Consider the following 15,152-nt stretch of genomic DNA (forward strand, 5'->3'; position numbering starts at 1 on the left):
TATCAGTGCAACGATATTGCACTCAATTCGCGAGTTTATCCACAAAGAACGGACTTCTTATGTACCATAGTGAATATATAAATCTAAATATATTAGAAATTCAGAAAAAAAACTTCAAGCGCGCCAAACGTCGTGAAACAACCGATGACACTAGGAGAGCAAAAGTTGCCAAACCTTGGATTTCAGCAGGTAGATACAGAAAATAATAAATATTCTGCTTATTATAAATTCGACAATTAGGAAATATTGGATTCCAAATATTCAAATTTGCATATTTAATCACTCATATAAATATATTTCATTCAATATAATATACATTCATAACGATATAGTAAAATTGTGGATTTGAAAATATATCACAATCCGACAACGTAATCAAACCATGTTGGGGACATGTAACAAATGCGTATATTCCCTCTATCTAAGTTTATTACTCTATGGTTGCTTCTAACTAATGACATATATCAATTCCTAGAAAAAAATTAGAGGTACTCATCTCAACCATTCGGACAAATAACTGGACTATCATTCATTACAGTTATTTGTTCAGTTTCACCATTCGAATTATACACATGAGATAATAAGTATAGATCTGTAGAGGTGCATCAAACAAATACTACAGTTCAAATTTAATAACGTTTTAATGAGTGGTTTTAAAACTTCGGTATCAAGTATCGTATTCACGACTTGGGCTTAATAATTCCTAACTTCCTAAATTGAAGGTACAAAGGAGAATTAGAGATTCCTTGGGTGATTGAAGAAAAATGCCTATAAGTATAAACATGGGCCTCCAAAAGCTTTGTATTCGACATACATGGTTATTTTGTAGTACCACTTTTTTGTGATGATTATACCGATTTATCGAATCTTCAAATTATTTTATGAATGGAAGGAGCTATGAGAAAAAATCAAACTTTAGCACCCTGTATCTTTAGAACAGAGCGTTTGCGAGCATATGTTCATAGAACTCTTTTCTTAAATGATCGGTCATGAGTCTGTTATTTTTGTTTTTCCCTTCAATTTAGGAGCACCATGTAAAGGGTGGTTTTTTTTGAGCTATAGAACTTTAAATTGCAATAAAACAACGAGGGATTATTCGATTGACATGAATTTTATTTATCCGCAAGATAATCTTGTGGCATTGCATTTTAAATATGATTTCTGGCATATGACCGACACGGCTGACTCGGATGTAGTCCAATCTGGACTTCCAATTTTCGATGACTTTTTCCAACATTTGTGGCCGTATATCGGCAATAACACGGCGAATGTTGTCTTCCAAATCGTCAAGGGTTTGTGGCTTATCCGCATAGACCAATGATTTTACATAGCCCCACAGAAAGTAGTCTAACGGTGTTAAATCACAAGATCTTGGAGGCCAATTCACAGGTCCAAAACGTGAAATTAGGCGGTCACCAAACGTGTCTTTCAATAAATCGATTGTGGCACGAGCTGTGTGACATGTTGCGCCGTCTTGTTGGAACCACAGCTCCTGGACATCATGGTTGTTCAATTCAGGAATGAAAAAGTTAGTAATCATGGCTCTAAACCGATCACCATTGAATGAAACGTTCTGGCCATCATCGTTTTTGAAGAAGTACGGACCAATGATTCCACCAGCCCATAAAGCGCACCAAACAGTCAGTTTTTCTGGATGTAACTGTGTTTCGGCATACACTTGAGGATTAGCTTCACTCCAAATGCGGCAGTTTTGTTTGTTGACGTAGCCATTCAACCAGAAGTGCGCTTCATCGCTAAACAAAATAAAATGGACGTAGTGCGCGATACGTATTCCGCACAGAACCATTATTTTCGAAATAAAATTGGCACTATTTGCAAGCGTTGTTCAGGCGTGAGTCTATTCATGATGAATTGCCAAACCAAACCGAGAATAAATCACTTGACAGCTGTTAAATCGGTCGCCATCTTGAACAATAATGCCAACTTAAAGTTATATACCTCGAAAAAAAAAACACCCTCTATAAAACGATGTTATCTCCAAGAGAGCAATATGCGCGCGAATTAAAGAGCATTCTAAAGCCTCTGACGACTTTTTTTTTCGATGCTAGTGTTGGTATTCCAAAAAAATTCATTGTGTTATGAATCTTCACTACGTCTATGACGGTTGAGTCAGTCTTCCCACGTAGCGGTACGTCTTGAAGAAATTAACGATGAATTAATCAACCATCAACCTTTTTTGTGGCTAACCCAGACGCCGCACGTGGGTTTTGGTTTTCATACGTCCCGTACACGAATGTTCACCGCCACATGGCTCAAAATCGTCCCACGATTGACTTCCAATGCATCAACTTTCGTAAGAAGTAAAGGGAGTCAAGTGAGTAATTATGAAAACGCCCAAACCCTAGTTAAGATAAGATCGAGTCTCGTACGTTTTCTAGTTCAAGGAAACGACAGATGTCCTTTCGTTATGATCATCACTCTTTCGGCAATTAGGCGTAGGAGGGCGTTTTGCCCAAAGGCTCTGGATAATTATGATAACCTACATTCAGTTACTACGCGTAGTAACTACAGTTTCATGAGCGAAAAGCTTCCTTCAGTAGAGGCTGTCTTTTTGATTTGCGATTTTTCGCGAAAAAGTTTATTGATGATATGGTGTCCCTACAAAGGACTGATGTACAACTTTGCTTCCGCCGTTTTTTTGTCGAAATTCGAGGCTTCATTGTAAAAACTGGTTATACATTGATGATTCAAAGTATTGTCCATCGCTGGCCACTACTTTCTCCCATCTTTCGGGCAGCGTAGGAATCCCGCGTTGAAAAAACTGGTCATCTTTTGAAGCGATCCACAAATCGATCCAATTTTTTACTTCTTCATATGACCGGAAGTTCTGGTCAGCCAGATCATGTGCTATTGATCGAAACAAGTGATAGTTCGAGGGAGCAACGTCTGAAGAATATACTGCGGGTGGGGTAGGACTTCCCATTTCAACGTTTCCAAGTATGTCTTGACCACTTTCGCAACATGGGGTCGAGCATTGACATGCTGTAAAATCGCTTTATCATGTCTTTCAATATTCGGCTCAAAAGTGTTGAATGCGTTCGATAACGATCGCCTGGGATTGTTTCAGTCGGTTTTAACAATTCATTATGCTCTACGCCGAGCTGGTCCCACCCAATACTGAGCATGATCTTGGAACCGTGAATATTCAGTTTGGCCGTCGACGTGGAATCATGGCCGGCATATCCCCATGATTTTCTGCGCTTGGGATCATCGTAATAAACCCATTTTTCGTCTCCAGTCACAATGCGTGGCAGAAATCCCTTCCGTCTTTGCCTTGCAAGCAGCTGTTCAAAAGCGAACTGACGTCGTTCGACATCTTCCGGCTTCAACTCGTACGGCACCCAATTTCTTGTTTCTGAATCATTCCCATGACTTTCAGGCGTTTTGAAATGGCTTGTTGCGTCACTACCAGTGATCTGGCCAATTCTTGTTGCGTTTGACACGAGTCTTGATCAGATAATGCCTCCAATTCTGCATCTTCAAAAACCTTCTCTCTTCTACCGCCATGCTGGTCTTCGACGTCAAAATCACCGTTCAAACCACTCTCAGCACGTTCTTTCACTAATAGCGACCTCACCATAGGTATTTGAGAGCATTCAATGAGCCTCAGTCGCATATTTCTTCATATTAGAGCAGAAAATTAAAACCTCTCGTAAATGAGGAGAATTTGGCTCGTAAGCTGACATGTTTAATCGAGAATAACTAAATGATGCAGACTCAAATCGACTAATATATCGATGGCGTTATGTCCAAATACCTAAGCTTATTGTATGGCATCTACGTTCTTGTATTTATTTCGACTACCACTTACCGCTACAGCACTTTATTGCAAAACGACGGAAGCAAAGTTGTACACCTAATAATGCTCATAAAAAAAAACCCACGAAAAAATCATTGCAAAATGTATAAAAAAACTCTTAAAGTACAGCCTTTCGACGAAAGTTGGAACTATTGTAATATTCCTTATTTCTACTGATCATTCAATCGTTCTGAAAACACCGCACATCATTCTCGTCCCTCCTCCTCCTCTGGGCAAATAATGACAGATCACGAGAATATCACGTGGTGGCGTTCCCCCTTTAAGAGGGCGTCTAGAGTACGTCTAGACATCTTAAACTGAACCCATAAATTAAATGGGGACTGAAAATCGAAGAAATAACTCGACAAAAATTCAATCTATGAAATGCAGACATGAATTTTTTTTTTCTATGGATAAATCCATAGATTTATTACTGCGAATAACGGACCACAGAGCATTTCTGGGTTGAGAAAGAAACTCTCTCACCTTCGGTTTCTCTTGAGAATTTGTCGCATTGATCTGGAAACGGAAAACCGCTCGACTCCGTCTATGCCATCGGCTCTTGCTCGTACCACAACCTTGTACGGAACAGAGTATACGACATCATACTCGCCATTCGTACAGCCAACCGACTCGCTCACTAGTCCCGTGTTTCAGCGGCGAAGTGGATTCTCGACAAGACAGTTCCGAAAACGTCTTCAATTACGCGAACAATTCGACATTGAAAAATCCGGTCCAAGTTTTCTCCAAAAACTCGACGAAAAATTGTCATGTGCGAACGCACCACCTATCCAAAGTTCTGTGGTCCATCATCGAAGCGAGTGCATCTGTCAGTTTGGCGCCTTCTTCGAAATTCGAACAAGTTCGCGTTGTTGTGATGTGCGTTGTTTTTCGGTTGATTTATTGCTTGTTGATCGAATAAAAATGGCAGGTGTTTTAAGTAACCAGTTCGAGAAAAAACTGAATCTCAAAACGAAAATAGTCGGCGAGGATAGGATAAAGAGGGCGAAGGAGAACAATGAAGACGTTGCAGTTTTATCTATGGAATTGCCGGGGGAGAAGAGTAACTTCCGATGTAGTTTGGGCGATCTTTGTCTACAGGGTGATGCGAGAAGTTTAGCCTTAGGTAAAACTGGTTCTTGATGCGATTACGATTCTTTTTGATTCGTGTCAAGCGGCTGTGCTCATTTGCGACGTTGTATTAAGACTAATTGGACTTCCTCGACTTTCTATAATTCGTATTTTGGCCTTTTTTTTTATTCCAACCAAAATTACCATAGTTTCTTCTTAGACAAATGATTCGTAAAGAAAAAGTAATGTTATTCTAACATCTGTTAGTTCTCTCTGTTATAATTCATTGATTTTCTTCCTAAGGCATAATTTTTGTAATAAGATGCAAAGCTTAAGATTAATTTTCCACTGGCAGTTCATTGATTTTTTTAGGGCATAATATCTATAATAGGATTCAAAGCTTGAGATTAATTTTTCACTCAGTTAAATGATTCATTGAAGGTTTCTTCCGAAAATAGCAAATACCATAGAGTAATAAACATAGATAGAGGGATTATACGCAATTTTTACATGTCCCCCAACTTGGTTAGTTTACGTTGTCGGATTGTGATTTATTTTCAAATCCACAATTTTACTATATCGTTATGAATGTATATTATATTGAATGAAATATATTTATTAGAGTGATTTCCGATTAAATATGCAAATTTGAAAATTTGGAATCCGATATTGTTCCTTATTGTCGAATTTATAGAAAGCAGAATATTTATTATTTTCTGTATTTATCTGCTGAAATCCAAGGTTTGGCAACTTTTGCTCTCCTAGTGTCATCGGTTGTTTCAAGTCGTTTGGCGCGCTTGAAGTTTGTTTTCTGGATTTCTGATATAGTTAGGTATTTATTTCATTATATTTTTAGTTGATATGAAACGTTGATTCACTATGGGGCATAAGAAGTGCGTTCTTTGTGGAGAAACTCGCGAATTGAGGGATATGTTTTCATGTCCGCGCGCTTCATGTCAAATTTGATAGTTTATGTTGGGGATAAAATTTGCTTAGTGAAAATTACATATGCTCCCTCTATCTAGGTTTATTACTCTGAGGAAAATACCGTAGACTAGACAGTTATATGATCTCATTGGGAAAAAGCGCTTTGTGATATACAGGGTGTAACATGAGTAGTTGGTCATTGCATAGTGGTAGATGCATGTCATCCAGGCTTTTCAGAAAAGTAGCTTGTTGTGTATCTTTAGATACAGTGTGATTCATTGAAATTGGCCTATATTTCTGATATCTATAACTTGAAATTCAGCATTCCCTTTTTTTTAAATTTTGTTTGTTTGTTCACTTCATACAACTCTTCAAAACTTTTCATGTAATTTTAATATTAGTACTCAGTACTCAGATTATTGAGTTTTTTCTTTTAGATTTCTAAATCTAAGTTTTTACATTTTTTAAAGGAATGTCGTTACTGCTATTAAAAAAAAACATAATTCAGTGTAATGCATTTCATTTTTACTTCAAATGACACACTTTTTTCAAAAGAATGGTAAACTGAAGAATTCATGTTTTATATAACTTTTTTAAAATACGGTCCTGTTTTCATTTCTTTCGTGTTATCACCTGAGATTTTCTATTTTTTAGCTTTCGGTTCATCTTTTCTTCATTCTTAAACCCTCAGCTCCTACTGAGTGTTGTAATACGCTGCATAAAAATATTGATGAGAAGTATGCATGATCAAACTGTGAATTCTTTTGAAACTAGAAATTGAATTCAATATCAAGTTTGATTCACTTATATAAATTTAACTATATAAATTAAATGTGGTATGCAAGGGTGCAATTCATGCATGTACGACGAGCATTCAAAAACTGCTGACTTGACGACAATGTTTTTCTCGTTTTTAATCTTATAGTTTTTTCTTTCTTTGAGTGATCGTTCCCCTAATATAAATTTATATCATGTCGTCCTTATATGTCTCTATTTTTTTTCAAATTTTGATCCTGAAATGGTCTCAAAAGATCAGTTTCGAACCACTGACTTCGAATCCGTGACCAAATTCAATTATGTCCTTCCTGCCGGAAACACGATAACTCTCTAACTATAAATTTACTCAAATTTTACCCTCGTTGATTTCCAAGGGTACATTAACATTAATAATGAAATGGTAATCCAAAAGGTCGTCCTTTTACTTCGATACGATCCTGATAAAAACGTATGTTCTCTATATTTGATCTCGTATAGCCAGAACCTCTCTGAAATCGAAATTAATGATACAGATTCAGGTCAGAAAATGTAATAAAAAGCTGTTTTTATTAATTCCACTTTATGGAGGTAAAACAAGCTGAATTTATCGTTCACTTCGCCTATTTTAGCTATTGGCTCTCCACAGATAGGTTCGATGACCTTTTCGCAGCTTGTCTCAATGTATCGGATTGAATTTGTCTGCTGATAATCATCGTTGTCTATCAGAGATCCTATCAGTAAAATTACTGCCAAAAATTCTCGAAAAATCTCAAATTGGTTAATTTTTTTTATGTACACTAATATGCAGGTATTGTAAGTAAAATGAAATACATAATTCCAATACAAAAATAATATATGTACCTACTTACGACAACGAATTCACTAATCACTCTACAGGTAGTCCAAAATACACTGCAATTTTTTTGAAAATGGCCTTTGAAAAATGTCAATAAGTCAAGCATTCTCCTAGCACAAAATTTTAAAGAGTTATCGACCGATAGATCACTATTGACACACCCTGTATATCAGTTTACATGAGATTCTCATAAACATTTTCAAGGGCAATCCTTATTTTGAATTTGTTGTTAATATTGACTCATGATGCTTGTTCAAATATACAGGGTGTTTCCTAAACATGCGGCAAAAATTCAGGGGGTTGTTCCTTGGACTATTTTAAGCATGTTTTGTCCTTGGATGATTTTTGAAAAACCTCTTTGTTTCGAAGATACAGGGCGAACAACATTTTTCATATTTTTGAAATTAATAATAGTTTAAATGAAAATGCGTACCGCACTGTGTTTACTAAGTAGGTACAATTTATTTTTATATTTGTTTAACAACATTCCAATTACTAAAAACGGCCAGTTTTTTGACTAAAATCTATCTAAAATCATTAGTTTATACCACTCCAGTAGAAAATGTGGAAGACTTGCGAAATCGGATCATTGCTGGGTGTAACTTAATAAGAAATGATCCTGGTGTTTTTGAAAGGGTTCGGTAGTCAATGAGGAGAAGATTGGATGCTTGTATGCTGGCTAGAGGTGGTCATTTTCAACCGTTTTTTTTAGGTTGAGTTGAATTTTCATGTCATTTTTAATAATAAAATGTTATTATCTGAAATTTTGTTTCCCCTATATCTTCGAAACAAATAGGTTTTTCAAAAATCATCAAAGGACAAAATATTCTTAGAATAGTCCAAGGAACAACCCCCTGAATTTTTGCCGCATGTTTAGGAAACACCCTGTATATGACGTATTTTTTAAATCTTCTTCTAACTTCTGGTGCAAACATTTTTAAATGTTATTTTATTATCATTCCAGGAACCAAGAAAATGGAATACAAAACCCGGCAATGGCATGAGAAATGTTTCTGCTGCTGCGTATGCAAGGTTCCTATTGGAACTCAGAGCTTCATACCAAGAGAGCAGGAAATCTATTGCGCGAAATGTTACGAAGAGAAATTCGCCACAAGGTGCATCAAATGCAATAAGGTAAGAGTGAATCAGATCAATGTAGAATATCAGATTAATGATTTGACAAACTTACACCTAGTTACAGAAACGCTCATTAAAATTTAATGCCGTCATTAAAATGTTAATCCTCCGGTAGGAGCAGCCTTTTGGCATTAAAATTTGATTAACGTTCTTACAACTGGGTGAACGTTCATTAAAATTTAATGCCTTCATCAAAATTCAAATTGTCCAGTAGGAGGGAGCCTATATTGACATTAAATTTTAATGAACGTTCCTGGAACTGACTGACAGACATGGGGATTCATCAAGCCAAGAAGCTTGACATTTCAACCAACTACTTGACTTGAAAATCAAGCTCGTGAAAAATTACATACTTGAGCCAGACTTGACTTGATTTTAGATATTTATTGCTTGACTTGATATCAAACTACTTGATATTACTTGAGCTTGATATGCACGCGTCGCACGGCATATATTTCTGCAATCTCGTGCGCGCTTAGACTAAATAAGGGAATTCCTCGACCGCCGAGAGACTGAAGCATTCGCCAGTGTGACTTTATTAGAAGTTTTCTCATATTTATATGAAATCTATTGGTAGATTTTGGTAGTTTCAGAAATATCTTTCCAATTCTTTTTTTTTTTCTTCAGAAGGTTCGATATCGAATTTTTAGTTACATTTTAAGTGTAACTATTACAAAATGTTTCAATTATTGTCACTTTACAATCTACAATCAATAAGTTTTCTTCACCAAAACAATTCGCCTTATATTACCTATATTCCTACACAGCATTGACATCAAAGCCACGAATAACTAATTTAATTTTTTTGATAATTATTTTGTAGTTTGAATAAAAATTGTATCTATCGTGCAAAAAACGCCATAAGTAACTGTATCGAACGTTAAGGACTACCGACTTCAGACAATTATTAGTATAACTTTTCTCTTTGATCGGTAAAATGTCCTTACCGTTCTCGATACTTAATACGCCATTATATTGACTGTTTTATTCAATTTTAGGTCATAACTAGTGGTGGTGTGACCTACAAGAATGAACCATGGCATAGGGAATGCTTCACTTGTACCCATTGTTCCAAGAGTCTCGCAGGAGAACGTTTCACAAGTCGTGAAGAAAAGCCCTATTGCGCTGAATGCTTTGGAGAACTCTTCGCCAAAAGATGTTTTGCTTGCAACAAACCTATCACTGGTATTGGGGGTACCAAATTCATCTCCTTCGAAGATAGGTAAGTCAACAGTTATCCAATTCATTTTATACTGCGTTATCCATGGCTTGGTCCGGATTTCACACTTTCACAGTCCTTTTTCATTAACATATGTCAAAAAGAACTGTCATCCGAAATGTCATATCTTTAATTCAATAATGAAGGGTGTTTCTTTTAAAGCTATAGAACTTCAAATTGCAATAAAACAACGATGGATTATTCGATTGACATGAATTTTACTTATCCGCAAGATAATCTTGTGGCATTACATTTCAAATATGATTTCTGGCATATGACCGCCACGGCTGGCTCGGATGTAGTCCAATCTGGACGTCCAATTTTCTATAACTTTTTCCAACATTTGTGGTCGGATATCGGCAATAACACGGCGAATGTTGTCTTCCAAATGGTCAAGGGTTTTTGTGGCTTATCCGTATAGACCAATGACTGTACATATCCCCACAGAAAGTAGTCTAGCGGTGTTAAATCACAAGATCTTGGAGGCCAATTCACAGGTCCAAAACGTGAAATTAGGCGGTCACCAAACGTGTCTTTCAATAAATCGATTGTGGCACGAGCTGTGTGACATGTTGCGTCGTCTTGTTGGAACCACAGCTCCTGGACATCATTGTTGTTCAATTCAGGAATGAAAAAGTTAGTAATCATGGCTCTATACCGATCACCATTGACTGTAACGTTCTGGCCATCATCGTTTTTGAAGAAGTACGGACCAATGATTTCACCAGCCCATAAAGCGCACCAAACAGTCAGTTTTTCTGGATGTAACGGTGTTTCGACATATACTTGAGGATTTGCTTCACTCCAAATGCGGCAGTTTTGTTTGTTGAAGTAGCCATTCAACCAGAAGTGCGCCTCATCGCTAAACAAAATAAAATGGACGTAGTGCGCGATACGTATTCCGCACAGAACCATTATTTTCGAAATTAGATTGCACTATTTGCAAGCGTTGTTCAGGCGTGAGTCTATTCATGATGAATTGCCAAACCAAACTGATAATAAATCACTTGACAGCTGTTAAATCGGTCGCCATCTTGAACAGTAATGCCAACTTAAAGTTATATACCTCGAAAAAGAACACCCGTTATTTTCCTCAATTCTCATTGCTATAGCCAAATGATCACCGATTTTTTTTTGGACAGAAATTAATTATATCGAATTGGAAGAGATATGGTTCCAGCAAAATGGTGCAACAAGCAACACAACATGACACGTTTTGGCTTTATTGCAAGATAATTCCCAGGACGCGTAATTTCCCGTTCTGGCGATATGAATTGGCCACCAAGATCTTCTGATTCATCGCCTTTGGTTTTTTTGTGGGGTTATGTATAATTCCTTCTAGGTGTTATACTTTTCATTTCAACGAGTTCAATTCAACAATGATTGTTAGGAAAAAAAAACATATGAGAACGCTAGAATTGAAATAAAATTTTGATTTAAATTTTTTTTTCCAGACATTGGCACAACGACTGTTTCTTCTGTGCCATGTGCCGTTCAAGCTTAGTTGGCCGTGGATTCATCACTGACCAGGATGATATCATCTGCCCTGAGTGCGCTAAGCAGAAATTACTTTAAGTAAAAAATTCGAATCAACAGTCTTCATGAAAAGGCAAATATTGAGTCTCTCCTCGCACATTTACATTCAGACAATAATCTATCTTGCTATATCATGATACTCCAAAGAGAAGAATATTCAATTTGAAATTATTATACCGCATATGTCATAGACATTGTGATTTTAACACATATACGTTGTTTAAGGATGAAGACACAACATACACTTGACACTAACACCTCACACAACACACATATGAAAAAGAAACAAAACGTTAAAAAAAAGGCATCAAAATTTTCACTACATTTATATATATCAGCTTTTAGCATATTGAAAATTTTGATGTAATATTTATTATTTGTGTAAAATAAAAGTTTTAGTTTTTAAAATACCTACTTTATTCTTATCTAATATTATTCAAGAATGCCTTCGAATTAGATAGATATGCGCCTTTTATAATTATAGGATGTATTTGAGAGAATATAGTTTAGCTAAAAATGTAATATGATGTCGATTGAGTTAAAGGTTTTGTCTCTGTAATAACACCCAGTATTTTTACTGAAAAAATACTTATATATTTATAAATCGACGAATAATGAATTCCAATTGAATTTTAAACGAGAAGGTTGAGATTAAGTATCAAACAAAATAGATATAGATGAAACATTCTAAAATTGTTGCCTTATATTTATAAAGTGATTTCATATTATATTTTCGTTTTTAACCTATTGAGCCTGCAGATTTTGAATATTATAATAGAGTTTTAGATGAGCTTGGAAGCATTTATGAGCCAATTTGGTGCTATAAAAGTAGTGTTAGAATTTTTTTGAATATTTAAACACGTTATATGAATATACTATTATCGAGAAAAGCTTGTGACACTATTATTAATGTTATTTCCTTCGTTTGAATATAATTTAACAATGACAATTATCATGTTGATATGTGAAAAGAATCATTTTTTTAGCAATATATTATAATGTATTTAAAAACTTTTGGAATGTTATCCCGATTGTTATGATAGCTTCTTAAAAATTGACAGGGCTTTGCTTAGGGAATATATTATACAATATTATTTAATACAAATGTCTGATAATAAAAATTTTGTTAATCATTCCGGAATTTTTATTTTACCTATGCCTTGTTCTCACCTTTTGGACAGTTGCGGAATAGCGAACTTTCACAAACAGAAAGTCATAAAACCCTACATATTATTATTATTATTTGAACTGGGGTCGTTCTGCTTCGGTAAGCCTTCCGGGAACTGCGACCATGCAGATCTTTTGTTCACTACCCTACTCATTCATAGAAACCCAGGGAGGTCGTCAACGACGTTAATAAAATTGACAACCTCCTTAGGGGCCTTGGCCGTTACCTCTCTGGTATCCAGGACCGGCTTGCCCATGTGAATGGTTCTTAGGCCAGCCAGCTCTGGACACTTGCATATCAAGTGTTCAGCCGTTTCTACTTCCGATCCACAGAGCCTGCAAATCTCGTCTGCTGACTTTCCCATACGGTACAAATGATGTTTGTACCGACAGTGCCCCGTCAGCAGTCCCACCATCACCCGAAGCTCTGGTCGCGACAGCTTCAGCAGCTTTTTGGCGTAGGTAGGTGAAATCTTCACGAATTTCTTTGCCTGAGCAAGTCTAGGAGTGTTAGTCCAGTGGATTGTCCTACTGTTCAACTTCCATAGCTGGACCGCAGCTTTGTATTGGTCTTTTCCTATCCCACAGAAAGGCTCAGGTCCAGCAGGTCTTAACCTCGAAGCACTTTTTGCAAGTTCATCCGCTCTTTCATTTCCTTCAACCCCACAGTGCCCTGGTACCCATAGTAGAGTCACCTTATTTCCTCTGGCCAGTCGCTTTATGGATACTCACATAGTAATAGCCAAGGCTCCTAAGGATGTCGTTGGTTTCGTTAACCGTATCGACGGCCTCCCTGGGTTTGTTTGAATAGATAGGGTCAAGAACAAAATATCAATTTGTTCGCAGTTTCCGGCAAGCTAACAGAGCCGTAACGAACTCGATTCAGTAAATTTTTTTGAATATTTAAACACGTTATATGAATATACTATTATCGAGAAAAGCTTGTGACACTATTATTAATGTTATTTCCTTCATTTGAATATAATTTAACAATGACAATTATCATGTTGATATGTGAAAAGAATCGTTTTTTTAGCAATATATTATAATGTATTTAAAAACTTTTGGAATGTTATCCCGATTGTTATGATAGCTTCTTAAAAATTGACAGGGCTTTGCTTAGGGAATATATTATACAATATTATTTAATACAAATGTCTGATAATAAAAATTTTGTTAATCATTCCGGAATTTTTATTTTACCTATGCCTCGTTCTCCCTTTTGGACAGTTGTGGAATAGCGAACTTTTACAACCAGAAAGTCATAAAACCCTACATATATCGGGTGTCCCAAGGTGAGTGGCCTATTAGATTATTATGGAAACTATTGATGGTAGAAATTTCAAATTTTGTGGATAGATATTTGGTCATGTAAGGTACATTTTTAAAATAATTTCACATTTCCAGTGTTGCCGGATGTAAGACAATTTGGCAACAACTTTGTTATTTTGAATAGGACATCCGGTATTTCTATTTTTTTTATGATACTCCATAAAATATTAAATCTATTCACTATTACTTTTCCATCCCTATCTTCAACGGTTTTTGAGTTATTAATTATTTTTCGAAATTTTAGATCAAATTGGCGTATTACGAAAATGACTGTAGTTCGCTCAATATTTGAGATTTAAGTAAGAAATTTTGCAAGTCGTTAGATATTGATCTGATCTGTGTCACTGCTTTTGAATTATGGTGGTCAATAATACAGGACGGACCAAAAAAAATCATCATTTGCCAAGTTACAAAATTGTAAAAAAGTCTATTTTTTCAAATTAGACACCTAGTATATTTTTCAATTTTTGGAATCAGTACAACACACTCTACAATTTTTCTATTCACGTCCCTATACCTATCTCAACTAGATTCCGAGTTATATGCGTTTATTAGATTTGACATTGATTCAATAAGCGTTAATTTCTTTTGTATTGTTATTTTCTCTATGTTGTTCATAGATCGATATATCAATGAATCTGTTCAATCCATAAATGTTAAAATAAACAATTATTGTCTAACAGGTGTTTTGTTTCGAGGTTTTTCTATAAATAATGGCTCAAGAAAGATATACACATATAACGCATATAACTCGGAATCCAGTTGAGATAGGTATAGGGACGTGAATAGAAAAATTGTAGAGTGTGTTGTACTGATTCCAAAAATTGAAAAATATACTAGGTGTCTAATTTGAAAAAATAGACTTTTTTACAATTTTGTAACTTGGCAAATGATGATTTTTTTTGGTCCGTCCTGTATTATTGACCACCATAATTCAAAAGCAGTGACACAGATCAGATCAATATCTAACGACTTGCAAAATTTCTTACTTAAATCTCAAATATTGAGCGAACTACAGTCATTTTCGTAATACGCCAATTTGATCTAAAATTTCGAAAAATAATTAATAACTCAAAAACCGTTGAAGGTAGGGATGGAAAAGTGAGAGTGAATAGATTTAATATTTTATGGAGTATCATAAAAAAAATAGAAATACCGGATGTCCTATTCAAAATAACAAAGTTGTTGCCGAATTGTCTTACATCCGGCAACACTGGAAATGTGAAATTATTTTAAAAATGTACCTTACATGACCAAATATCTATCCACAAAATTTGAAATTTCTACCATCAATAGTTTCCATAATAATCTAATAGGCCACTCACCTTGGG

The 15,152-nt window shown here is 35.7% G+C and overlaps 1 protein-coding gene across 6 annotated transcripts in view; it reads left to right on the forward strand.

The window, feature by feature from the left end:
• LOC123679123 (zinc finger protein 43) overlaps positions 1-12,455 on the forward strand; it is a 111,785-nt gene extending 99,330 nt beyond the window's left edge. For all 6 annotated transcript variants that reach the window (XM_045616517.1, XM_045616516.1, XM_045616512.1 and 3 more), the window contains 3 exons: positions 8,395-8,564; positions 9,566-9,789; positions 11,241-12,455. In XM_045616517.1, the coding sequence (XP_045472473.1) occupies positions 8,395-8,564; positions 9,566-9,789; positions 11,241-11,361 (515 nt within the window). In that variant the 3' untranslated portion in view covers positions 11,362-12,455. The remainder of the gene's footprint in view (positions 1-8,394; positions 8,565-9,565; positions 9,790-11,240) is intronic.
• The last annotated feature ends 2,697 nt before the right edge of the window (positions 12,456-15,152 follow it).

Source organism: Harmonia axyridis, chromosome 4 (genome assembly GCF_914767665.1).
Source record: "Harmonia axyridis chromosome 4, icHarAxyr1.1, whole genome shotgun sequence".
Classification (NCBI taxonomy): Eukaryota; Metazoa; Arthropoda; class Insecta; order Coleoptera; family Coccinellidae; genus Harmonia; species Harmonia axyridis.